Below are 26,891 nucleotides of genomic sequence, written 5' to 3'. Positions count from 1 at the left end.
CTCTCGGCTCTCGCTCGCTCGCTCTTTCTCTTTCTCTCTCTCTCTCGCGGGGGCCCCGCCTTCACCTCACCGGCATCCCGCCGGCCGCCCCGAAGGCTCCCCTCCTGCCGCCGCCGCCGCCGCCGCCACCCAGCGCCCGCTCGGGCTGGTCAGTGGCGCGCCGCGGAGGGCGCCCGGGCGGGCGGGGAGGCCGGCGGAGGAATGCGCCCTTCGGGGCTTTCCCTGCCTCCTCCCTCCCTCCCTCCCGGCCTCTCCCGCCCCCCTTCCTCCTCCTCCTCCTCCCCGGTCGCGCGATCCCGCCTGCCTGCCCGCCCCCCTCCCCGGCCAAGGGCGGCTCCGGCTGGGGCTCCTCCCGGCTCTCCTCCGGGCCCGGGCCCGCGCGCGCTCCTCTCCTCTCCGCTCGCCCGGCCTGGCCTCCCTTCGGCGGCGCGCCGTCCTTTGTGCTCCGGCCCGGGAGGAGGGACTTCTTTGTTTGTGTGGGGCAGGAATGCGGGCAGGAGGGAGGACGAGGGAAGCGGGCGGCGGGGAGGGCGGGCAGGCGGGGGCAGCCATCGCCTCTGGGACGCGCTCCTCGCGGAGGAGAAGCCGAGCAGGGCCCTGCCCTCCGGACGGGGACCCCCCCCTGCCCTCGCGGGGAGCCCTCGCACCCCTTGGGGAGGAAGGCGCCGCCCGCCCGCCGAGGTAGGACACGCCGAGGGGAGGACTCGAACCCGGGGCTCCGGGAGCCCGTCTCCCCCCCCCCCCGCCACCCTCTCTCGCCGGCTGCCTGGGCGCCTCTCCTCTCGCAGCCCCGAGGGGCGCGTCCGGGGAACGCCGTCGGGGATGGCTTTCGGGGGGGGGGCGGCGGCAGCGGAAGGAAGCCCCAGCCTTGGGTCCCCTAAACCGAGCAGGCCGGAGGACTTGAGTCCGGGGGTCCCCCCTCCCGCCCCGGCCGGGGGAAGCCCGACGACTCTGGCAAGGCGCTGCCGGGTCCGTCCGCCTCTCGCGGGCTCGCTCGCCCCTTCCTTCCACGCCGCCTCTGCCCGGAGACCAAGCGTTTGGCCCCAGCGATCCCCACCTCGGGAAGCCGCGGAAGTTATTCCAAAGCCCTGCAGGTACGGTGTGTGTGTGTGGGGGGGGGGGGAAGGGTCTCTCCCCCCCCTTACGAGAACCTGCGCAAAAGGCGCAGTCCTGTGGCTGGAAGTCCCGCGGGCTGGAATCCGCCCCAGGGCTGAGAGTAAACCACGTTATAATGGGTTGGTTAGCCTTGAAACATTGAAAGAACGTCAGTGGGAAGTGGGAGTTTCCAGCATCTTTCCTGAAGATCAGAGGACTGCTCCGCAGGGCCGAGGCAGGGGGAGACCTGAAGTCAACCAAGTGTCGGCTCATTGCCTCAAAGCAATACACTGCTTTTCGCTCCAGCTCCGGAACCGACCCTTCCCATAAACCCCCTAGAGTAAAATACAGCCGATGGCAGCAGGAGACCCCAGAAGTGGCAGAGGAAAGGTGGCAGGGTCGGGGAACGCTCTCTGGCACCAGGCTCTGGGGTCCCCAGAGAGTCCGTCCCCCCCCCCACACCTGGTCCTGCTTGATCTTCAACAGCTGCCAACAGTACAAACGAACCCTAACTCCTGCCCTCTCTTAAAGGACAGCTTCCAACAGGCGACTCCGGGACACCCCCACTCCCAATTTATTATTTTCTCCAACGCTGCGGAAGCCTGTAGGAGCTGCAATTCCTCCCCCCCCCCTTTTTAAAAAAGGCAGAGCCCCACATCCTGCCTTTCATATCAAAGACCACCCTCTTCCAAAACGGGATGCTGACGACCGATCCCATTCTTATCACTGTGCAACCTGGGAGGATCCCAAGAGCAGAAAGCTGGCCTTCCAGACCTCCTGACATCGTCGCCTGCCTTTGATTTCATGGAGGGGGAAATGGGCCAAGAGGGCCTGGGCCAGGTGAGGTGGGGAGGGCCGCAAGTGGCTGACCTCTTCAGGTGGAACAACACCTAAACAAATGAACAGAAGATTACAAGTGGGTGACAGAGACAAGGACGCATGAGAGAGGGTTGGACATTATAGAAAGCGTTACAAAGAATGGGTTGTTTTGAGGCATCAGCCCCGTGAAAATGATTGAAATCATTCCAGTTTCATGGGCCCTGACCGAGCGACTTGGCCGTTCCTGGCAAGCTGTACTTGGGCATTTCAATCTAAACAACCCCACTGCACCAAATGCTAGCGGAGGTTTCTGCAAGAACAGCTTATCTTAACCAAACATACCTCTGGGCAAGGGCTTTCAGGGAGAACATATTCATTCCAGGTGGAATTATTGATTTTTTGATACTGGCCAGCTGTGGCTAGAGTCCCCTTTTGTTATCTGCAAGGACTTTTTCAAGATTAGGGGCCAATTGGGAAAGGGGAATCCACCTCCTCCCACAAGCCAGCACCATTTCTGAATGTGACCCTGGGAGCCCGTCCTGCAGAAAGGCAAGCAACATGGAAAACGTGGACGGACCCAGACGAAGGATCAGGGCTGGGGGCTCGAGAAGAATCTCATCTCATCCTGCTGTCTACCTCGCCCCCCTCTTTTTAAATATCAGATAACATAAAAGAACTTTCACCTTGCTTGAATTTTGAAGAGTGCAATGTTATTTTGGAACCAACGTATTTGGTGTACGAGAAAAGTCTGGATTGTATTGGAGAACTGCTGTGCCTTCTGGATTGAATCTGATCGGCTGAGATACCCTCGCTATTTGTAACTTCTCCCTTTATAAATCTGGTGATCTTTTGTGACCTCAGAGTTGGCCTCATAAAGCCATTGGCGAAACGTAAATATTAGCATTTTTGTCCTCTAGATATTCCCCGGCCTGGCTGCCATCCACCAGGAAGGAAGGACAAGAAAGAATGACAGCAGGACCCCCCCGATCTGCTTGCTCTTAGCTGAAGGAACTAGGGTTAAGATCAGAGCTTGGGAACATGGCGTTTAGGAGACTACGACACCCAGAATCCTCCAGACAGCACGGTTTCTTTTCCCGGTTAAAATATGTCTGACAGAAGCATACCGGTAGGTTCAACCTGAAAAACTGGGAAGCATTTTGAATTGTGTTTAGAGATACAAGGACACAGAACACCGTCATCATGAGACTATCCTGTAGAAGCTCTAATTTCTTTTGCCCAACAACAGATGACAGCTAGGATTTTTCATTGGCTGAAAACCGGTTGCTTAGCCTAAGAAGTCACAGGAAGCACAGGGTCACAGAAGATCCACTGAATCACTGGGGATTTATTTGGTGAATCAGCTTTTCCATATGTTCCCTTGATTCAAAGGGGCTTACTCTAGTTCTGACTCGCTTTACCGTAACAAGTTGCAACTAGAGTAGGCCTATTTGAATGAATGGAATACATGGAGGGGTGACTCACCAAATTCCCAGAATTAATGGGTCTACTCTAGTTGCAACTTACTACACTATTTCAGTCGTTGAATCCTAATTATTTGTAGTTTGGGTTTTTTTCTTGTAGGTTTAGTAATATAATGATGAACGAGGCAAGAACTGGGAATGCAGTTGATGAGGCCATGCTCTGCAGTCGACATTCTGAACGCGGCCTGAATTTGGCAATATTACTACACATAAGACAGCCCGTTGAATTTTAATAGCCTGAAAAAAATATATTTAAAGCAATTCTGTTCCTTCAAGATAATTTAGACCATGCCAGCTATAGCATCTGCATTTTCCAATGCCAGACACTTGTCTTTCAGTGGAATTAGATCTATTTCTGCTGTGTAATAAGTGTGGGAACTCCAGCATCCCCACATTTCCTTTTTTTCTTCTGTGGGCCAAGAACTTAAATATAGATACGTAGAATAAAACTGACTTTAAGGATCCTGTTTATAATTAAGACATATTAGAATGCCCTCTCCTGGAAAAAAGGATCTCTTTCAGCTTCTAAATGGCCATTTAATGGCTAGGCTTCTTCTGCAACCCACCGCTACTTAGGTCTGCATTTTGCTCAGCTGTGTGGAACAGAGCTTAGAAAGCAGAAAAAGGAGGTACTATATTTCAGGGGACCAGTGACTGAACTTGCACCTGAGAAAGGACTAGAAAGGTTGCTTCCTTCCTCATAGGAAGGAAAAGTCTTGGAGAAGACATACTTTTTTCTGCTTTAAAAAGCTATCATTTCGTTTGTGAATCAGCAGACATTGCACCAATTCTGCCTTCATTCCCCCTTAAAAAAACAGTCTGGCAAACTTAGTTCACTGGAGCTATTTTGTCTGATTCTGAAAGCTGGCCAGTGCAGGACCTAGTTTGTAATGGGGTGTTTCTGGGCCAGGCCAAAAAGCTGAGGAAACACAAAGCATCTACAGAGACTCCACTTTAAGCTGCCAGTTAACTTCTATTAGGAACGCCTCTTGCATTACATCCTGCACTTAAGCTGAAAAATATGGATGGGGAGATGACTACTTTTTATAGCCAATGACGAAAGACCCAAGGTGATGTGACCACAACGTTCTCCCAAACGTCCTTTCAGCAGAATCCCTCTGGTCGGTCCATCTAAGGGGGTCCCTGATCCATCAGAAGGACTACAGGTTCAAGCCTGACTGCTGTTAACCTCTGTATCCATTCAAGTGTTTCGATTCTCGTTGGGTCCCTCCGCTCTCAAGGGCTTTTCAACCATGGCGATCTAACTGTGGAAGGCTCTCCTGGAGAAAGGTCAACTGGCACTAGCCTTGAAGCCTGTTTGATGGCACATGCAAACCGTTTCATGAACTCATGCTTCTTCTTTTTGGTTGTATGTTTGTGCTGTGACACTGGCTGCTTTAAAGGTGACACTGTTCTGCTGTTTAAGCATGTTGTTTTATCATTAGATAAATGTTTGAGTTTATCATAGGGATGATGTTTTACTTCCTAAAGTAAGCAAAGTCTCAGCAGGTCTGCGGGGGGGGGGGGAGCCCTAGGTGACCACCAGTGTTAATGCTTCATCTGATGTGGGGCTTGTGTCTTTTTCTGCCATGTTTCTCCTCCATTACATCCCCAAACCGTATGTAGACAAAAAGAGCATTTAGGTCCGCCCTCCCTACCACCGCTTAAGATGCACACCTTGCCTGTGGTGTTCCTGGAGGTCTGCAGGTTTTGCAAACTGGGTGTCTTGAGAGGAGACATCCTGAGGGAGGCCCACAAGCATCTGACCCTCAACCCCCACACGGTGTCTCCATCGTAGGTGCTTTCTGGAGCACAAATCCTGACATGGCCACATCCAGTGAGGACCTCAGTTGGATTATTCGGTTTCTCTCTCCAGGCTCGTTAAGCTGCGCAATGCCCAGCCTGAAGATGATTCTGGATTTGAAAGGCCACCTGTTATTACTACTACGCTGGTGGCCTTGATAAAGGGACTGCCTGTCTCTGTTTTGGACACTGTCCCCTCTGAACACCCACCATCTATAGGAGAGGCAGACCCTCTGGGCTATCCTGCTGCCCCCCCGCCCCACCCGGTGTCCCTGTCCAGCCATCGGGGGGGGGCTGAAGGAGCTCGGACAACTCACCTGCCCAACCTTCTGCAGGCGGCTCCTCTGAGTCTCGGGTCAGGCGAAAAGCGCAGCAAAGTGACGAGCCGGCATGCTTGCATCCGAGTCTCTCCCTCCCTCTCTCCTGAGGACAGATACCACACTTACACAGGTCTGAAAAATATGCGAAATATTTCTTTTAATGACCCTGCCGCGATAAGTGTGCATACCAATTTTTTTTCCATTTCCCACCAGCCATCAATACAATTCAGATTCTTCCCATTCTTGCAATATCTGAATGCTGATACAGCTGAGTGCCCACCACACAAACAGGCAGAAGATACAGCTGTGATGGACGCTTTATAAATACCTCAGATTAGATAGACAGACAAAAGCATCCCTTAGGATTTAGGGCTTTGAGTCCTGTTTGTGTAGAAAAACAAATAAAGACATGCAGCTTCGTATTCCAGTATCCCAAAATAAAGAAAATTGCTCCAGGCCGTTGTTTTAAGCCTCTGAGAGGCTGGAGATTGAAGGCCAGTTTTAAAATTATGGCGCTTGACATGAATACTAGGCAGTACTGTCAAAATGACATCACCTGCCTCACTACTAACTGGCCCCCACTTTGCCCTATACAAGGTGCAGCAAAGCTCTTTCCAGTCTACAAGGCAAGCCTCACGTCCTCCATTGAGCCTGCCTCTGGCCCTGCTTCCAGGGGCTGAAAAGAGAAGCTGGCTGGTCTCACTAATTCCACTGTGCCAACTGAGCAAAGGCCAGAGAGTTAAAAGAGAACTGTGGAGAGTCGAGCCAACCTTGGTCTGACGCAGTACCCTGAGGGAGAAAACAGAGTTTGCTTCTGGACCCATTAGCAACCAAGAGTTCCCACAGTAAGTGCAAAGTCCCTCTGCACAAGCACAGATTGTGCCGGGGAGAAGCATGACTACAACACAGCTAGCACAGCCAGGCTCCTGGCCCTACCGTTATGGTATTGGCAAACGTGTGTGTAAAAATTCTTGCACTGACCACACTGCTCACGTAGATGTTGCAGGAGAGCCACCTAGAACTCTCCAGTCCATTTTAAATAACCTAATGCAAGATATAACTTCAATTATATGTTTCAATACACAACAGAGGAAAACCCCTCCTTAGTAAAATTAAAGTCATGTTAGAACACAGACGTCGCTAGTTTATAGGTTTGGTTCCTTCAAGCAATTTTAAGATACCAGGAACAGAGTAAGATTGTTTAAATGATCCTAAAGGGGGGAAAACCAGCAGCACAAGCTGCCAAAAGTGCATCAGCAAATGCCCAGACATGCCGGGCATGCAAAAAAACATGCCAACTCTTCCCTTTGAGCATCAGTAATTTGAGTTACTCTGCCCGAAAGTGATTCTGGGAGAGATTGAGTGGAGCACAAAGCAAGGGCTGAGTCAACCTCATGGAATCTTACCTTCCTGTCAGGACTGCCCACCCAGGTCTGCAACAGAGGTCCTATGCAGGAAGGAAGGGAGAAGCCGTGGTGCAGGGGTGACGACAGACCACCACCCTGTTCTGATGTGCTCCTGGTCCAGCCCACAGACCTCGGCTGCAGCTTACTGCTCCTAACCTATATGTAAAAACTTTCCAAAGTTATGGGACAACTGTAAGAATGCTTCTAAAAGACCGTTTAAATTCTCTTACGTAGCAGACTAATAAAGATTTTTTTAAAAAAAGCAGTGACAAAATGTTTTTATTAAAAATCCTCCCTTTTCAATTCCATCAAAGGATGTTTCCAGCAAGCCTGTCCTACTCTTGTAGGACGTTGAGAACCAGAGTTGATACAATATTAAATACGCAGACTGGATGCAGTTTACAAAATTTCTGGTCAGCAGAGGTGGGCTATGCAAAAAGAGGTATCAAGGAGTTCACACGTTTATTTGGTCCGTCAGATAAATGGCAGAGGAGCATTTAAGGTTTACAAAACATCCCATATAAATAATCTGAAACTGTAACAGTACACCAAAATCCGTATCTGACACTGACACACCAGGCAGTACAAGCTGACCAAGCAAATTAACATGGTTTTACAGTAATGTACATTTGTGCCAGCTACATCTGGAACATAACACCACTTTGCTTTCCGTATTTCGCTTTCAGGGTGTGAAAAACAGCAAGGACTAGGCCAGGATCAGAAACAAACCATTATCAAACCAGAATTCCAAACCTCTCGCATGTAGTTAAGTGAGAAAACCACTTCATTAAACCGGTTTTCCTACACCAATTCATCTTTCAACCATTATTATCCAACAGACATGCTTTGTTTTCATGACTGCCTGAATGTTCATAAACAAGATGTCTACTAGATTTAGTATAGCATATTGGAGAAGTTCTAAATTCTACAGAGTAAGAAGGGCAGAAGTTCTGCAAGCAACAGGCACGGCTTCTCTCCAGCAGCAGAAGTCTTGGCAGGGTCTAGTTCCGGCCATTTTCACACACACCAACAATCATCCACTTGGCACATCCCACTGGCTGGCATTTCTCAGAACTCAGTCTAGCGCTATTACATCATCCTGCTCTTCAGACAGCGGCTCTGAACGCATCCGTTTTGTGCCAGCCTGCTCCTTGTCTTCCAGCTTCCTCTTACGGCTTTTATTTTCCGTCTCACCAGCGTCACCGGGAGAACCTTCCTCGATCTCCACAATCAGGACATCATCATCTTCCTCTTGAGCTGGAAAAAAATAAGTCACTGCACTGCGGTCTAGGGCAGATGGCCACCTTTTAAAAACATTTGTTCAACTCTCTGGTAACCAACAGATGCCCATCTGAGACACTTCATCTGACTACTGATTCCAGATTTCTGATATTTCACATCATGCCTGCAAGCGATGGTGCTGAACTGCCAACATGAAAATTATGGGTTAGATAGCGAGAAGTTCTTAATGTTCACCAAATGAAACATGCACAGATAGTAAATTTAAGGCAAGTACAAATGAGAAAAAAACCCGGACTCTTCTGTGGACTCAGGAGAAGGGGTGGAAAGCTTCACTGTTTAGTTTTTATGGATTTGATTTAAGTTGTAGTTAATTTTTTTTTTAAAAAGAAATTCCATGGAAAACTTTAAAAAACCTGGGTCTTGTTTTCAGACATGCTCTGTTTTTAGCATTTCAAGAACCTGCTAAGGTCTCCACAAAACACTGCTCTTTACCTGTGGATGTAGACGGCTGGGCCCCGTCATCACTTCCATTGGTGATATTCTTAGAGGGCTGTTCGGAGGGTTTGGGACCAACAACGTCATCACCGACAACTTCAAACTCCACATCCTTCTCAAGATCCTCACTGATCAAAGAAAAAAGCACCAAGAAAATACTTAAAAGGGGCATCTGCCACGACCAACGGGAGCGAGTTTCAGAAATGGTTCACATCCTGCGCAAGCATTATGCGCTGTTCAAAACCAAATTCAGGCCCTGTTCCATAAGAGATGCAAAACAGTTATTCCTGTGCAAAAGAAAGCCAAACAGTTTCTCAACTCCACTCTGTATTTCTTACATAGTACAGAGTCCCGCCCCCCCCGCCCTTTCGATTAAAGGCTCTTTCTCCGGAGTTGCAGTCCCTGGGTCCAAAATCACCCCATAAAATTAGGCTTCCTAGTCCTCACCAATGCAGCACATTGATCAACAGGGTGTAGTCCTGCAAAAAATCATCTGCTTGAAGTCGGGTGCCATTTCGGATCCCAAATTCTGACAACTTCCTGTGGTTATTTGCTGGGAAGAGAGGGAGGGAGAAGAAAGAAAAAGAAATCCTTAATGGGGTAATCACAGTAGTCTTTCTCATTATAACAATGAAATAGATTTTTTAAAAAGAACAGTCTTGCACTGCCTTTCAGACTTAGACCAGACCTGTACGGTCCATTTCTGCACATACAGCACTCAACTGTGGGAACAACGGGGCTTCTTTAGCGTGCTACTACCATGTTTCTCCGAAAATAAGACATGGTCTTATATTAATTTTTGCTCCGAAAAACGCAGTAGGGCTTATTTTTAGGGGATGTTTTATTTTTTTCCATGTACAGCCATCTACATTGATTCAAATACAGTCATGTCATCTTCTGGTTGCTGCACAATGGTGGAGGGCGGGGTTTCACTTAACTAGGGCTTATTTTGGGGGTAGGGCATCCTGATGATGAGCATCCTGAAAAATCATACTAGGGCTTATTTTCAGGTTGCTTTCTTTGCTTCAGCGGAAGACACCAGAATAAGGAGAAGCCACACCTGGCGCAAGGTGGAAAAGTCTGGCAAGGTTAGGCCACAAAGCGTTCTCGTGGCTTTGCTGGCACCTTTCTTTCTTGTTCTGATCATGACCTGATACCTCCCCCACCCCATCTAAACTCATGACCACTATTACGACTGCACCGGATGCCTCAAGCCGTATGTTGTCAATCCATCGCATTCGCGGTTCTCTTCCAAAGCACACGTTCAGACAACAAAAGATGTGATCATCCTCATAGGGCCAAGGCAGAATCCCTGTATCAGTGCTCAAAACAGTAGGACCATCACCCTTGATGTCTTTTCTGCAAAAACCACCAGTTATAGACACAGGAAAGACAACGACCCCACACACGGTGGAGTGACACAAAGTGATACCAAGTTTCTGATGCCTTTTTGTGCTTGCTCCAGTTCTTATTTCATACCTTCAGTTTCTCCTTCTTCTGATGAGATAAGAATAGTCCCCTTTCCATCATCTATCTGGACATCAGGTGCTACCATATTAAATTTTTCTTTCACTATCTGAAAAACAAAACATCTTAAAAATATCTGGAAACATTCTTCAAACAGTAAAAAGCCAAGTTTCCTTAAACCCCCAATTACAATCCATTTCCTGCATATTATCATACAATGCTTTTTACAGCACACAGACTTTCTATTACATATTTAATGATGGAAACAAACTTTTTGTAGTCATTAGCTTTAAGTCAGAGAAAGGCAATTTACAGCTTTCTAGATGTTGCTAGACTGTCGCTCCTCACTAACTTTTCCTCACTAGAACGGACGGAAGCTGAAGTCCACATACTCTTCACCCCACTCGCTTCAAATATTCTCTGATAAAAAGTGACAAAAATCCATAACAGATTTCTGAAGGATATTAGCCATGGCTTCTTGTATGTAAATTATAGCAGCAAATTGTCACCAGTTACTGAGCTGCTGCATGCCAAGACAACACGGCAACTTATAATATGAATAACAACTCATAAATTAGTAGCAGTTCAGCAGCATGATTTACATAAGTCCACTTAGGCCAGCATCAAGTCGCAAGAAGATTCTGGCTGCTATATGAAGTGAAAAGGCAGCAGCTGAATGAAATCCTGCACATTTACCTTATCCTGCAGTGTCAGAACGGTGACTTTGTGGACATTAAGTTTCACGGTCACTTCTGGCTTACTTGCGCACACATAGCAGTTTGGGTTTGGGGGGTCCAAAGCACAAGGAACAAGTAGCTTCTTTCTTGGGTTTGGCTGTTTATTAAGGAAGATCTTTGGGAAGAAGAGAAGCAAGTTATCTGTCTGGCATGAACAAGCAAAAGATGAGAAAGAGAGAGAGAAGCAATGTGAGACTCACTGCTCTGCACTGATCTATTTTTCCAGAGAGAATCTTCAAACCCTCCAGCACAATCAGACCGGCTATTATAGCGTTAGTAGTAGCGATTGCAGGGATGATATTTCCTGCCATGGCTGTAAAGAGAAAGGGAAATCAGACATTTATCCTGGACAGAAGAACAAAGGGAGCCCTCGAACAGGGCAAGAGAAGCAATTCATATGCTTACATTTGATGTCAAATCGGCTCTTCATGTTCATACTAAAGATGTGCATCCTAAGGTTTGAGGCAGATGTGACAAAGTCCATTGCTGAAGGGTCATCCTGTCAACAAAGGAATGAGAGGCAATGCCTGTTAAGCTTTCCTGTACATTTTAAAACAACTCCACACCTCAATTTGATCTCATGCTATTTATGCAGCACCTCTTGGTCATTGGCCACAATCACAAGCGAAGCAGCAGTTCGGCATTTCCCCTCCGCAACAGAACGGAGAAGCGTTTGCTGTGGATCTTCTGAACTCTTTCCCATCCACCTTCCTGATTTTGGAGGGTGGGATAAGAGAGACTGCCTTGCATTCGAGATGACCATGGGATTCCCATTCTGCCCCATTCTGGAACACCAGCTGTGTAGAGGCTGCCCTCTTCAAGGTCACAGCAAGGTTCAAAGCAGGACACCACCTACCTTTCCAACTGGGGTCTTTGTGTGGAATTTCAATGAGATTCACAGGGACCCCCTCATGGTTTGGAGGTTTCCCTAGTCTGATCTAAGGACTGTTCACGCACTACTCCCCTTCAGGGAACTCCACACACACACACCCCTCTCTCCCCATCTCAGTAACTACCACACCTTCCGGGAGCAAATGCTGCCAACTTTCTCCTTCCCTTGGTGCCCTGTTCTTTCAACAGAGAAATAAGCAAAGAAATAACTGCCTGTTCTTGGGGGGCTGCTTGAAGACCAGGGAACAAAGGTTGCAGGTACCTCCTTTTCAAGAGATTGACAGGCAACTAAGGAGACTCTCGAGCTGCAGATATTTGAAGTGGCTGCCAATATAGTTCCTAGTTAACTTCATCTGGATGCATTCAGTCCTAAAGGTTAGTGCTTTCTGCAGCCGAGTGATGTCTTCCTTTAGGGTCAGTGCAGGTCAGGGAAGGAACGTTACACAGAGGGAGAAGAGAGGCCATCTTCTGAAGGGCCTAACCATTTGCAGCTTGCCCTGGGAGCAGGGGCCCATGAACTGGGCTGTGCCAGAAGCCAAGGGGGTTTACTTTGCAACAGATGCCCAAGCATTTACTGAACTAACCTTATCCCATATAAGTTCAGCTCCATCACCTTTTTCTGCCAGCTGAGTTCTCAGAGTCTCTACACTTTTGGAAAACAAGCGGGCATAACTCTTGACGTCTAGGACCTGCTGGTCTCTCAGGCCCAAAGAGGACTCGTTGCTCTGGTCAGGTGCGCTATTTTCTTCAAAAGACATATAAAATGTTAGGACACCCAATCGGGAGAAACATGTCTTTTTCAAGCACTTCCAAACTCAATGCAATTTCCAACGATAACCACTTCATACCACAAAAACAGCAGCCATGTATCAACCGAATATGTCTAAAACTGTCTGCAAATATGATTGATTATTCAGAAGACAAGCTGAAGTCCTCGGCAGGTGCAGACGGGGTGGATCTCTCATCAAAATTATTATCTGCTGAACGTTTGGCAAGACTATGCCTCAGCTGAGCAATATATCTTCTCTGAAATACTTATATTGCCATTTATCTACATGTGCCAGCTACCAATTGCAAACAACTATTTAGATACAAATATTTTGTGTGTGTGTGTGTGTGTGTGTGTGTGTGTGTGTGTATATATATAGGTTATAACATCACAGTCATTTGCAACATTTTCACATGCAAAATTGTAAAATAGCGTGGGCTGTTCAAACTTAGGACACCAGTGCCACACCCTTATGGAAGAAGAATATTTAGGAACAATAATAGAGTACTGCCTTACTTAAATGGGTATATTATGAACTCTTTGCAAAGATCACTATTATCCCAGCAATAATGCCCATCCGAAACATTTTTTTTTTCCAAAAAACAAGTGGATCTAAGAATCAGACGACACACAAAGGCAAAAACTGGCAACAGCTCTGATGCAGCCTGGCAATGAAATCCATGCTTACCCTGATTTTGTATTTCGTTCCAATCCAAGGGGATCGGCGGTTTCCTCTTCCTCCACAACTTATCCATGGTTAGCAGGTACCTGATGTCATCTTTGAAAAGCTGGAAAGGCACATTGGGAAAGCAAGCCAGATAGGAAGTGAGGCCTCTTGCTTCTATTCTCTCTAAAAGCACGTTCCAGATCTGTTCGCGTCCAGTACTGAGCACGACAGCACGTTCCCTCCAGGCCCCAAGAGCAGATTTTATCACAAAGGCCATCCGTTCCCAGGCCTGCTGCACTTCTAAGCATAGGGGTCCCTTAAATGCCTCCAGCTGACTAAAATGCCAAATTATCACTATACTCAGTGGTACAACAATGGGCAAGGCTTCAAATGTCATAAGCTGCAGGGCTCAAGCACGGATCCTGCACAGCTCCATCGGCAGCAACCCTCATTGCTGATTGATTTTCTTTTTTTAAGGAGTGGCTGCATGAAGTCCAAAGCGTTGATGCCAAGTCCACTGAGGAAAGAGCTTTTACCTCAAAGCCCCTCTTTTCTCCATACAGAGACTCCTTTAAAGAATGCTGGCTCAAGACCAATACCTTGGTGAAGAGCTTGACGGAATCATATCCTGTTGATTTAGCCCACTCCTTGGTCGAAACACGCTTAATATCGCCATCTTCATTAGATGCTCTTGCTCTGGCCTCGGCTTCTGCTGGCTCCCCTGTTGACAAGAAGACACTTGACGTTCGCTAGGAAGGGAATTCATGGCAAAGGGGGCGGCTCGGATGAAGCTGGCCTAGTGTGTCAAATTTCTTTCATCCACAAGGCACATAACCACTTGGGGCTGTGGCTGTGGGACAGGACAGGCTCTTGAGCTCCACCCAATCCCCACCCAGAGCAGGTCAGTGAGCTCCAGGAAAAAAATAAAATAAAAGGAATGAAACTGAAAGATTGCAGGCTGCTCCAAGAACGAACAGTCAATTTTACACTCACAAGCAGCTTCAGGATCAGCTCTGTCAGGAGACACTTCTTGATCGGCATCTTCTTCTCCAAAGAGCTGACTGTATATTAAAACACAAGGTATGTTTTTTTCTGTCAGAGACTGAAATGTCTCTTAGCAAATTATGAATGTATTATTTACACAGACTATACTCTGCCCTTAAAACATAGGTTTGCTTCTACCCTTAAAGCCACTTGCATAAAAACATACGAACGGAGGCATGTGCATGCATGCACGCAGAGACAGACCTGTCTCATCCCTATTAAAAAAAACGAGAAAGGGAAATTTATCTTCCTAAAAATAGGCACGCCTGGGAGATTTTAAGAACTGAGGCATATCCACCAAATTATTTATTTGCATTGTGATAAGAGCTCAGAGTGCTTAATATTCAACAAAACTTGAGAATCAAATGAGCCTGATCAAGTGAGACCTACAACAAACTGTTGCAGTGGTACACTTTCATATTCCCACCACAGTTCATTTTGATCTTTCAACCGCTGCTTGATATTCCAGGCCACCTGAGCGCCTTGACAACTAATCACTAGTATAGATCAGACATCCTTGCACAGGAAGGCGGCCCTCAGGGCAACATACACCATAACAGGGTAGGCCAGCTTCCTTTCGCTATGCCACCGATAAGCTCATGTGTCCCACACGCCAGCGAGCCAGCCAGCCAGATCAGGCCTCTTCTCACACCATCCCCTGCCAAATTAACTGCCACAAACGCCAGCACCTGCACAGGTATCACCTGGTGCTCCCACACAGCAGATATGCCCAAGCAGTCAAGACCAAGAAGGAAGGCATACAGTCTAGCCCTGGTGCTTTGCAACCGACTTACTTGAACAAATACTTTGCCCACACAATGCAGTGAATAGGCTCAGAAGGGGTGTTGCGAATGGTGCAGCCGGGAAAGGTTTTCTGGGTTGGCTTGGGCTGACATTCATAACACTCTGTGACTCCCTGCGGGGAAGGCGGGGGAGAGGGAAAGAGAGTGAGAACACATCTCTTCCATGATGTTTCCACATGTTAACTAGAGACTAAATGTGAGGGACTACAAGGCTACAGTGTACAAAAACAGGAGATTATGTCATACCTTTTTTATGACAGTTACTTGCCCAAGGTAGCCGGCGGTCCCACTTTCTATGAGGGGGACATCCGCAGCCAGGCACATTCTGTTCACATGGTTACGGGCAGCTGGGTAGAGAAACAAATTAGGAGGCAGTCACTGACTTTTGAAAAGGTCTAACTCAGTCTTTGGGAGGAAGTTGGCTTCAGTCTAATCTCCACAGTTTTCAGCCACTGTATCAGCTATGCTGCAACCTTTTTCTGTGGGGTTAGGGAAATGGTCCCTAGCTTTCCTTATGGGGCAACTGGGAATACATTCAGTGATGCAACTTAGGCTGAGTGAACCTTGAGCCAACTACCTGGGACGGAACCTGGGTCGTGAGCAGAATTTTGGCTGCAGGAAAGCAGTGCAGTCACTGCGCCACAAGTCTAAAGACAGGAATTGCCTACGTTGTTCACTCCTTCCCCACAACAGTAAAACTTCAGGTCTTACTTGTCTCCTAGCGGGAAAGAAGAATCTCACCTCTGTTATCCAAGGCATTCATAACAAGTGTAAACTGCCGGAAAAATTCCACATTATAATCAGGGCTGCAAGGAAAGAAAACAAATTAATTTTAGATGTATTCGCGAAGGCTTTCACAGCCGGGATCTAATGGTTGTTGTGGGTTTTTCGGGCTCTTTGGCCGTGTTCTGAACAACCTTCAGAACATGGCCAAAGAGCCCGAAAAACCCACAACAACCATTAGATCCCGGCTGTGAAAGCCTTCGCGAATACACTGTCCTTAGGAACTTATCTGTTTGGCACAAAGAATATTTTCATATCTAATAATTGTAATTTCACATTTAATAATAACAATTTCCGAGATGAAATGCATGTTATTTAATTACCAACTTGAAGATGGTTAGAAAGTAAAGAATTTGGGAGCCTTCCTATATTGAAATGAGAGCTGCCGTAATGTGGCTGATCACCGTGCTGGACTTGGGAGACTTGAGTTCAAATCTCCAACTGGCCATGGAAACCTGATGGGGCAATGGGCCATATTGATGAAACCACTCCTTCCATATCTCATACACCTGAGAACTCCTAAGAGATCACCCTAAGTCAGACTCAATGGATGGCCATATAAAACACATTATACTGAAATACCCTGTTTCCCCGAAAATAAGACCTAACCTGAAAATAAGCCATAGTATGATTTTTCAGAATGTTAATAATATTAGCCCTACCCAAAAATAAGCCCCAGTTAAGTGAAACCCTGCCCTCCACCCTTGTGCAGCAAGCAAAAGAACATGATGTGACTGTATTTCAATCAATGCAGATGGTTGTACATGAAAAAAAAATCAAAACATGATCTGAAATAAGCTTTACTGCGTTTTTGGAGCAAAAATTAATATAAGACCCTGTCTTACTTTCAGGGAAACACTGTACTACATATTTAGACTGGAGATACTACACACTGAAGAGCAGAAAGAGAACTAGCAAATGATGTTTGGAAGATTTTTAAGAACCGAGGTAACAAAAAGGGACCAGCTCAGTTGCCTGTGGGAAGAATCATTTCCACACAGCAATCCTTCTCTTGACAATTCTTTTTTTTTCTGCTGTCAACGCACAATGAATGACTATGGCAGAAAGGGTGGGAGTAGCCACAACTACTAAAAAGATCTGAAGGCACACTTTCATTTTCTCCTGTAGCTAGGCTTTTCGACATTTCAGACTATGAAGAACAAAGAAGTGTGACATACTTCATAACGCTGTCGTGGTAAGCTACAATATTTGCTTTTGGATGAAACTGCAGTACACTTTCCTTGGCAACCTAGAAAAGATCAAGAACATGTAATATAAATAAAGAAGCAAACAAGTGTGCTGCTCACTGATATATACTGTAATAAAACAATAAGGGCTGTTTTTCATCTCAAAACATAACAGAAACAGCAAGTACAACTACAAAAATAAAACTCTACAAAAGAAGTATAACCAAGGAACTAAAATTTACTAGAACTAATCATATTTATTCATTAAAGCAATCAAGTTCATACTATGCATGAAATAAGCCTTATAGACATTTTTAAAGATGTAGGACCCCCTAGCTAGCTAGCATCAGCCAAATCTCAAAATATATAAATTAAGAGTTGAGATACCAGATGCAATTAGATAAAGCAAATTACGTATATGAATTCACATGTGATCAAGTAACTACCAACCAAAATTCTTTACGCTACCTCACAGAATCTATATCCTCACTCTTTTAAAGTGGCATGATCAAAACCACTTCTGTAAGAATTGACCTTTCAAACTGCTCTTACCTGAGCTTTTGATCTTCCGACATGCTTCTTTTGAAACAAGAATTGCCTGTTGAGGTTACTGACATCAATGGTATCCAGATCAATCTGAAAAAATGCATAATTATAAACAGATTTGTTTGGCTTGAATTATGATTTGCCTTATCAGACCATCGGAACCTTGCAAATTATATGGGGCTGAGGGGTGGAGCAGCCTCTGAGTCTGTTCAGTCAAAAATAATATTAATAACAAGATTTCCTTCACTTCAGAATACATGGAAAAGACAGAGAGGATTCCCTAGCACATGGCAAATGAGCACTAGTCCTATCCCCCTGCTGCTCTAGCTGTCCTCTGGATGGGAAGATTCAAACATGCTACCACACTCTTACGTTCTAACATTTCGGATGAGAAAGGTCCACTACCTGTCTTGCGTCTTTTGAAACACCATATGCCATGATTTTGTAAACACGAATTTTTTTAACAACATCTACTTCATTTGTGTTGTTTAAAAATGTGCTTGATTTTTTAGCCTGTATAGACAGTAGCAACCTAATTGGTTTTATTAGCATAATAAAACTATATTAGTCATATTCTGTCATTTGTTATCTGATCTAGCCAGCAAAAATAGATCAGCGTACTGTAGCATATTTTACTTATAGAGCAGTGTCAATTGTATTCAAAATGTGACTTTTAAAATATATCTATAAAAATACAAGTCTTTCAAATTATAAAATACTAAGATAATCAAAACAGGTTACCATTTTTAAAAAATATAGATTAGGTTTAGATTAAATTAGGCATCCTTCAGTCTTGAGAGACTATGGTAACGTGGCTGAGAAGGCTAATTTGAGAGTGGCTACTATATTATATGATAGCTTTTGTATTTCTGAATTGCTTTGGTTTTCCATTTGAATTTTTGGAACAGATTCCACTTTTGGACAAGTGGCAGAGAGGGCTCAGAAGCATCCCCAAAAGGAGGGAAAGGTGAAATACATCTGCTGTTCCATCGAAGGGTAGCCGTGTGGTCCAAAACAAAGTTAAATCCAAATGCAAAAACAGGCCATACCTTTATAAGCCACTAAAATAAAAAAATCACACAATAAACGAAGCTTTTGTGGATTAAACACCACCTCACCAGGATTGCACCAGTGTGAAGAACTACAAAAGTAGAGGGCAAGACTTGTTTTTTTTATTTTGGCCAGGAAAGCTGCTGCCTAGCAAGTCCTTGTTAAGGCCGAACTGAATCCAGGGCAAGCAGCTCTTAAAGGGCATCAACCCACTCTGGCTTTCAGGAAGCTGGCCTACAATTATGATAATAGGATCACGGACTCCACGGGGGGGGCCTCGACCCCCACGCCTTTCCTCACACACCCCCCCATAAACACACACACACACCCGAAACAGGGGTGTGTGTGTTTCCACGAGAAGGGCCCCCTCCTCCTCCTCCTCCTCTTCCGATAGACTCCTTCTACCCAAGGAGGCTCCACGCGGCCCCGCCCCCTTTCTCCTGCCCCCCCTCCCCGGGAAAGGGGGAGTCAGACGGAATCCCTTTCCTGACGCGGTGACGTCACTCCGCTAGGCCCCTCCCCCTCCCCCCTCCCTCCCCTCCGTCGTGGGGGAGGGGAAAGGGGCTGAGGGGGAAAAAAAAAGCAAGGCCTCCCTCGTGGGCGACCGACCGGCCCGCCCGCCCGCCCGCCGTCCCCGCTCCCCTGGCGGCCTGAGGCGGCCTCGGCCTGGGCCTCCTCCTCAGCCTCCTCCCTCACCACGTCGAGGTGGACGAAGCCCGTGAGGACCAGGTCCTTGAGGAGTTCGCAGCCGATGCCGCCGGCGCCCACCACCAGCACCCGCGCCCCGGCCACCGCCTCCGCCAGCTCCCCGCCCAGGGCCGCCGCCGCCGCCGGAGCCGCCGCCATGGAGGCCCTCTGAGGCGAGCGAGCGAGCGGGCGGGAAAGGAGAGGATGGAGCGAGAAAGAGGGACGGACGGGCGGACGGCGAGAGCGGGCTCCGCGCCTGCGCGGCCCCTCCGGCCCTTCTGCGCCTGCTCCGCCGCCGCCATAGAGGCAGCCACACAGAAAGGGCGGGAAAGTCCCAGCGCGGCCGCTTGGCTCCCCCAAACGTGCGGCCCCCTAGCGGCCGGGCGGGCGGATCGGACACTTGCCGCGGTGGGAAGTTTGAGGAGGGGGGAAGGTCCGGTTAGGAGCGGGAGGCACGTGGGTTCGAATCCCGTACCCGGTGAGAGGGAGTAGCCCCGCTAAAGGAGGAAAGGACTTTAGTTCTTCTTTTGCATCCAACAGAGCACTCCACCCGTTGGTCAGCGAGGGGCTGAGCGCTTCTGTATAGATGCCCCTGCCGCTTTCGAAACAGGAAGGAGCGACTGCAGCAGAAACCCACCCACCCACTCCTTCCTTCTCCTGTGCCTTGGCTTGCAAGGCGCACGCACCTTATTTTCAAGCCTATTCCTCCTTTGGTAGCACTTTAAAACAAGCACTAACAGCTTGTGCACCTTATTTTCAGTTAAGAGCCCAAGGACTGGACCAGGTTACCCCCCCCCCAACTCTAACTCTTCCAAAGTTCCCTTTCCCAGCAGGCAGCTCTGCTGGGCACCAGCTATGCCGGGGCATCTCTGGGAGTGCTATGCATGAATGCATGCTGCTCCAAAATAATAATAATTTCTTGCAAGAGCGGAGACAAGACAGTCCATAGAAATAATAGCATGAAATCCTGCAGCAGCAATAATTTTAGAATGGCAGAGCTGGAAGGGACCCTATGGACCATCAAGTCCACTTCCCACCCTCTGGCTCCATGTAGGGCATATTACATTAAAAAAGAGCCAATGTCCGCACTAGGATAGACCATTTTCCATTTTTGCAGAAGTTGGTTTTGACCAGGAGTCCCCCATTTGCTAGCCGAGAAGTGGTTTCTTGATGCTTTTGGCATAATAACATAACACACTGTACAGATGCTGATAAATGCACATCTTTATTTATGCAAGGAAATAAATAGCACCTATTTAAAAAACTGCTGATCTGGGTCTTCTTGTACAAAAATAAATTCTTCCAAGGGTGTTGACTGATTGGCTGGCCAGCAGCTCTTCTCACACGTAAACACTAAAGCCGTTCCAAACTCCACGGATACCTCTGGTAGGGTAGATATTTTTTTTCAAGATTGAAAGACATTGTCATTATATTTTATTTATTTAAGTATTTATAACAATCACAGTGTGCCGGCAAGTCAATTCTGACCCTCTTCAGGATTTTAAACACTCGGAGGTGCATTACCGTTCTCTTCCTCTGGGGGCGCCCTGAGACTGAGCAGCTTGCAGCCAGATAAGATATCTAAAACCCTGAGCTATCCAGCCAGCCATGTGACAGGTTTATTCATTTTGTTTTATTTGTTTGTTTGTTTTAAACTTCTAAACTGCCCATCTGACAGATGGCCACTCTGGGCAGTGTACAAGATAAACAACACAAACATGTAATTCATCAAAAAATTAAAATTAATATAAAATAAGGTTAATAACAATTGATGGTGGTGATCAAGGCAGGGTGGGTAATCAATCTGTCTATAACAGCCCTACAAGCCTTCCTCACCTGCCTCCCTCGGTCTCTCACCTGAGGAATCCTTCACACAAGGCAGTTTAAGGCAGATGACAATTTAATACTTAAATAGTGCCAAACACTCTTCATTGGACAGACTACTGGTTACAACACTATGATCAAAGCAACCATACCAATACCCCAAATCAATACGAAACCCAGATGTAAAGAATCTGTAGGCTATCTGATAAGATTTATTTGCAGAGCAGAAAAAGGTAGCTATATTAGAGCATCTGAGAATGCACATCCATCTCAAGGGATCAAGCAGAGGAGAAGCCTCTAAGCTTTCTATCTGTCTTGGAAATAATACTCAGCTTGTCCTGCTCCCAGGACAAAGGGTGACACACTTGCAGAAAATAAAAGCTATTGGATAACTCTTGGATGCCTTAAATATAAACATCAAGATAATTTGAAAGTAATGGAAAGGTAAATAAGGAGAAGATCTAGTTGCAACCTCAGGTTTTAATAATGAGTTTCATACCTCTGTCATCGGTCTTGAGCATGCTGACCAAGGCTGGCATAAGCTGAAATTCAAAAATCCTCCTGCTTCTGCACTGGTTACAGGGCGGGACTGCTGTTGTGATGTCAGTTGGAGGAGAGGTGATAAATAACGGCTGGCCACCCCAGGAGTACCTAGTGGTCACGAGATGCAAAATGTATGCATGCCTTTAGTCACACCACAAAAACCACACACTTCTTGCATCAGTATGGAGGTCCCCTTACTTCATTCTCTGTCTCTCTCTCACTCACACACACACCTCCAACGTTCAAGTTTCTTACACAAAGCAGCAGCCATCCAAGTTATGGGCAATTTGCATGGTTTTCTGTAAAAATTAACAATTCTTTACAAAATACAGACGTTTTGGAACAAAACAAAGGGGAGAACTATTCTCGAAGGCTTTTACGGACAGGATCCGATAGTGGTTGTAGGTTTTTTGGGCTATTTGGATATGTTCTGGAGGTTTTTCTTCCTAAGGTTTCGCGAGTCTCTGTGGCCGGCATCTACAGAGGACAACTGAAGATGCCCATGGCCACAGAGACTGGCGAAACGTTAGGAAGAAAAACCTCCAGAACACGGCCAAACAGCCCGAAAAACCTACAACAACCAAAGGAGATTATTCTTGTTCTTTGCTCTCCTCATTGGTAAAGAGGAGAATCCTGCAATTCCGTATTCTTTAAAACAGAGAAATGAAGCAAAGAGACCACCTTACCTTAAAATCTGTTCTGGACACACAGAAATTCTTTTCATAAACTTATGGAACACCAGGTCTATTTTTTCAGCTTCACTCTTCTCATATATTTCATTGCAGCCAACAGTTGTGTAACTAAATAAATTTGAAAACATGGAGCAATATGGTATTCGTAATATTACAAAAAACCTTAACATAAACTCAGACATGCTTTCTACTTAGCAGAAAGTGAGCAGATTGTGACATTTGTTCAGCAGATTGTCCAGGACTGAAACATGCCAAAACCGGAGACCTGAATTAAAAGACTGCGCATTCACTCAGCACAAATGGACACTAATATTCAACACAAAGTTCATATTCTCATGTACTTCCAGGGGAAATAGGGCTCAGTCTCAGCAGCCAAGCAAATATAAAACAAGCATTCTGCTTTCTCTCTTTTCTTCTGCTAGAGGTCAAATGTCAAGATCTGATCCAGAGAGCAACACTGCACCAAACTCAGATCAACAAAGGCCTACAGTGTGTTGTTTATGAATATGACACCTGCTGTCGGCTCACTTGCTCAGGAAAGCTAGCAGGCTGCTTTCCTCTACCCTTTTCACTACGTGGGAGCAAACACTTTGCTTTGCTTTGGGGCCTTATAAGGCTGAACGCTCCGCTTCAGAAAAAGGTTTGGAAAATTGTGTCCAATCAAGGGCTGGATCAAGCATGTTGCAGGTATCGCGGCAGCTGACTTCACACCATGGCTGCTTTTCCAGCTACTGTACAATGTTTTCCATTGTATTCAATGTCAGGTATTTTATATGGAACATACTACTGTACAGTGAAATCGTAAGGTAAGAAGAGCCAAGACGGATCGGTCCAAAGGCCCCTCCTAGCCTAGCATTTTGTTTCTAGAGTGGCCAACGATCCTCCCAGAGGACAAGAGAGCAACCAGACCCTTTTGCTTGCACTTCTTCAGTAACAGACACCTCGAGAGGCATCTTGCCTCTGGCGGGCAGTGCAAGAACTACATGTCCATTGCAACCAGGATCCCCATCCTCTGTGTACTTAGTTGTTCCCCTTTAAAAATGAGCCATTAATGCTTCAAACTCCACACCTGCTCTGTGAAGCTGAACCAAACCAGAGACCCCTTCTTCTGTACCAAAGGTCTCCAATACCAGACGTGACTCAAGCGTCTCTCACCTTGCTGACGTCAACTCTGCCACGTCAATTCCTTCCCTCTGCTGATACTCTTTTAAGAGTTTATGGGCATGACTGGTATCTTCATAGCCGTGATAGTCTTCTTCGTCCACTACACTGATATAGTAGGGCTGAAACAGGCGAACGCAGGCAGGCATGAGATGTTCTTCCTCGTAGCAGTCAAAGGGAGGGGAGGCAGGCTGGACTTCTTCCAGAGTAAGATCTTGGAAGTGGCTCGTGCAATCCCATTCTCTGGGTAGACAGTCCGACTTGCTGTGTACGTTAAGGCTGCAGCTTGCCGAAAATCCAGAAGACGCCACTTCATCCTCACCATCATCTCCCCAGTCATCTGCTCCTTCGCACCAATCGCTGGCAGCAACCACACGTTCTTCCTTCTGTAAATGGAAGGGCACAAGTCCATGGGAGGCTGCTGGATACCGAGCTTGGCTCACCCAGCTGAGGACGGCTTGCCCTCCCCAGGAACAGCCCAGACAGAGTCCTTCTCAGCCCCGCTTTGAGAGAAGGGCAAAGGCTGAAGCATTCAAAGACCACTCTGTTTTTTTAAAAAGGCAATAGCACCACAGTAGGGACCATCTTAAGGAGACATCCCCTCTGAAGTGAGAAAAAAAAGAAGGAAGTCTGTCCTATGAAGGGCCCCAATGCTTTGCAAATTCTTTGTATACTGAAATGTACTAAAAGTTAATTTTTGAAGCTGACAAGAGAAAAACTGCCATCGAATAAATTGGAGGTATATTTTTAAACAGCAACGACTGTCTACTCCAACCAATCATTCAGAGATGTAGAAAGGTATCTGTGGCTTCATATATATGTCATTGTTTTGGTGCCATTTGTCACCCAAGCTTATATCTGCTTCAGATAATTTAGCGAGAAGATCAACCTGGCATGAATTACATGGCTTTATCTCCGAAAAGATGTTTTTTTTCTTAGGAAACTAATACACAAGACTTTCCACAATGTTTCTGCCACAGACCATATGCTGCTATCTTACGAAAAAGCATTGGCACACGATACCTGCTTGAGCTTCCGTTCTTGTGTTCCTTTCTTTTGTACTTCCAAATACTGGGAACGTAACACCTTCCAGCTTTAGAAGCATAGCATAGACAACCAGCAAAAAAGAGACACAAACAGCATTTATGAACTTAAAGTTGATGCTTGAATAGAACAATACAGCATGGGGCTTGGAGGCTGAAGTTCATGAATCAGAAGGATTATGCTTTGAACCCTTTCCACAAATGCCCTGGGATGGCTGTAAGAGACATAAGGATTGGAGTGCTCTAATTCAACACTGTCTGCTCTGTGTTTCTCCCTATTTTAGACAGGGGAGTCTTCTGCCCTTCTACCTAGAGGACTCTGGGACCAAATGTGGAACATTTTCCGTTCCATGTACAACTCCTTCGTACCACCCCGTCCGTCTGCCTTATAAGACTGAGAGAATTTCACACGTACAGTCAGGTTTTCATTATTTACCACAACTATTTTACTCCACAACTCTAGGAGCCAGGATCCATATGCAGCACAAGATGAAAAGCTTATGCCTACATTGATGAAAAGACACACACACACCCGTTTAGACAAACCAAAACAACCCCTCCTGTTGTTCACCTCTCTGACTTCCCCCAGCAGCTTTTCACAGCGCAAGCAAACACATGGAGGACGCGGTGGAATGGGGAGCCTTCCAGAGGGCAGGAGATCTGCACAAGGGGCACCAAGCCGGACTTGCAAATCCCGCAGGCAGGATGAACCGGAGTCACGGACGGGATGCGATCCTAAGGCAAGAAGCAAAGCAGAGAAAGGAGGAGTCACTCCGCTAAGCTGTCCCTGAAGAAGGGAGGCCAAACCCCTCAGGGAGCCTGGCGGTCGGTCGAAAAGCCTCCCCCCCCCACACACACACTCCATGGCTGGCTCTCCTTCCCTCCCTCCTTTCCCCCACAAGGACAGATTTATTTTCCTCCCCCTCTTTTATGATGTAAACACTTGACTTTTGAACAAGGGGCCCAGCAGTCGCCGGGCCCCCTGAGGTCTGCCCACCTCCCCCCCAACAGCTGTTCTGCGGGGACCACGACTCCCAGAAGTCCCACCCTCCTGGCAGCTCTAGCTGGGGCTGCTGGGAGTTGTAGTCCACGAGCACCCAAGCCCCCTCCGCTCCCTGTGGGCACCGGGGGGGGGGAGAGCTTTTCCTTCTCCTTTCCTAAGGCAGGGAAGGAGGCCGGGGGGTGGGGGTGGCCCTTCCAAGCAGGACCACCGGCGAGGCCCGGCTGCTCACCGGAGCCCCGCCGAACTTGCTCGGGAAGCCTCCCTCCCGGAAGTCTGCAGGGGCGGCGGCGGCGGCAGCATCGCGGAGGCCCAGCAGCACCGGCGGCGGGAGGGCCGTCATCCCAGAGGCTCTACGTCACATCCGTTGGACACCGGAAGGACGTAAAAAGCGAAGGACCTAGCGTTCCACCGGCTAAAGAGTCCCCCCTCGGCTCCCCAGCCACGCCACTGGCGTTCCGCCCTGTTCCCAAGAGGAGGGATCGCACGCTGAGCAACGAAAGATGCTACGCTCGTGTAAAGGGACCCAGATGCTGCTGGTTGGGGAGGAGTCATTTACAGGCTTGTGGAACCTAAGTAAGCATCATGATGATGATGCCTCAAGGTTTCATGGTGTGCGGCTAGTGTTTTCGGTTGTCCCAAGGCTTTGGTTGGGCATTTGCTTGCGGAGAGGCCTCCTTCCCCCCCCCCCCCGCCCCGACATTCCTGCAGAGACCCATTTCCGAGAGGGCGCCAATCAGCATCACAAAAAACTGCCCAACCCTGCAAGATCAGCAGCCACCGTATTTCTAGCTAAAGGCAAAGAAGGAAGATGGAGACCAAGTAAGGCGAGGCAGCTTCGGCCACATTGAGTATGAGTCCTCAAAGGGGCCAGAAGGCAGTTTTTGGTGCAAAAAACAAACAAACCTGGATGCAGGTATCACCTTGAAAATGTTAAAGATGTTCCATCTCTCCTTCCAATAAATTTTTGTTACAATTCAGCGCACTGAATGCAGATGCAAAAAATGGAAGACACAGAAGGTACTGAAGACTGAAGCTCTGATCCCCTCCCAAATTCCTTTGCATGAGCTTTAATGAATTTGAACTCTATGGAACCAGTTTCAGGGCAGACGGAGGGCATGTGAGGCTTTTTGTCTGAAATCCAGGAGGAAGTCACAGCTCTTGAAATCCACAGGCTGAAATCCAGGGCAGGGCTCATGGCCATGATTAGGTTCCACAGGCAGCCGTAACATGCAAGCAGGCAAGAATTATGGCCTCACTTGAATGGAGGACAAGTCTTGCTCCTCAGCGTACTTTTGAACAAACTGTCCAGAATGCTCCACAAACAAGGGCTGTG

At 47.1% G+C, this 26,891-nt stretch overlaps 2 protein-coding genes across 2 annotated transcripts; both read right to left on the bottom strand.

Annotated features, from left to right (window-relative positions):
• Positions 1-7,172: 7,172 nt before the first annotated feature.
• Positions 7,173-19,538, bottom strand: UBA2 (ubiquitin like modifier activating enzyme 2). Its single transcript, XM_072980854.2, has 17 exons — positions 19,302-19,538; positions 17,562-17,645; positions 17,001-17,071; positions 15,781-15,845; positions 15,286-15,386; positions 15,031-15,152; positions 14,186-14,253; positions 13,792-13,913; positions 13,214-13,313; positions 12,341-12,501; positions 11,271-11,364; positions 11,066-11,178; positions 10,825-10,980; positions 10,141-10,237; positions 9,109-9,214; positions 8,659-8,789; positions 7,173-8,181 (listed from the first exon to the last, which is right to left on the bottom strand). The coding sequence occupies exons 1-17, from the start codon at positions 19,449-19,451 to the stop codon at positions 8,000-8,002; spliced, it is 1,923 nt and encodes a 640-aa protein (XP_072836955.2). The 5' UTR covers positions 19,452-19,538; the 3' UTR covers positions 7,173-7,999.
• A 960-nt stretch (positions 19,539-20,498) lies between these two features.
• On the bottom strand, positions 20,499-25,944 carry PDCD2L (programmed cell death 2 like). The gene is made up of 7 exons (XM_072980857.2): positions 25,788-25,944; positions 25,127-25,290; positions 24,536-24,605; positions 23,507-23,898; positions 22,346-22,459; positions 21,616-21,767; positions 20,499-20,675 (listed from the first exon to the last, which is right to left on the bottom strand). Exons 1-7 carry the CDS (start codon positions 25,896-25,898, stop codon positions 20,545-20,547), a joined length of 1,134 nt encoding a protein of 377 aa, XP_072836958.2. The 5' UTR covers positions 25,899-25,944; the 3' UTR covers positions 20,499-20,544.
• Positions 25,945-26,891: the final 947 nt, after the last annotated feature.

Source organism: Pogona vitticeps, chromosome 10, assembly GCF_051106095.1.
Source record: "Pogona vitticeps strain Pit_001003342236 chromosome 10, PviZW2.1, whole genome shotgun sequence".
In the NCBI taxonomy this organism is placed as follows: domain Eukaryota; kingdom Metazoa; phylum Chordata; class Lepidosauria; order Squamata; family Agamidae; genus Pogona; species Pogona vitticeps.
The sequence above is the reverse complement of the archived record's forward strand: the minus strand, read 5'-3'. Positions and strand labels throughout refer to the sequence as shown.

Coding starts and splice junctions, on each gene's coding strand:
- PDCD2L (XM_072980857.2), bottom strand. CDS start 25,898: ATGACGGCCCTCCCGCCGCCGGTGCTGCTGGGCCTCCGCGATGCTGCC. Junction 24,606..25,126: donor TGCTGGGGGAAGTCAGAGAG/GTGAACAACAGG, acceptor ATGCTTCTAAAG/CTGGAAGGTGTTACGTTCCC. Junction 22,460..23,506: donor GCAGAGTTGACGTCAGCAAG/GTGAGAGACGCT, acceptor AAATTTATTTAG/TTACACAACTGTTGGCTGCA.
- UBA2 (XM_072980854.2), bottom strand. CDS start 19,451: ATGGCGGCGGCTCCGGCGGCGGCGGCGGCCCTGGGCGGGGAGCTGGCG. Junction 17,072..17,561: donor TCGGAAGATCAAAAGCTCAG/GTAAGAGCAGTT, acceptor GATCTTTTCTAG/GTTGCCAAGGAAAGTGTACT. Junction 13,314..13,791: donor CCGTCAAGCTCTTCACCAAG/GTATTGGTCTTG, acceptor GTGCCTTTCCAG/CTTTTCAAAGATGACATCAG.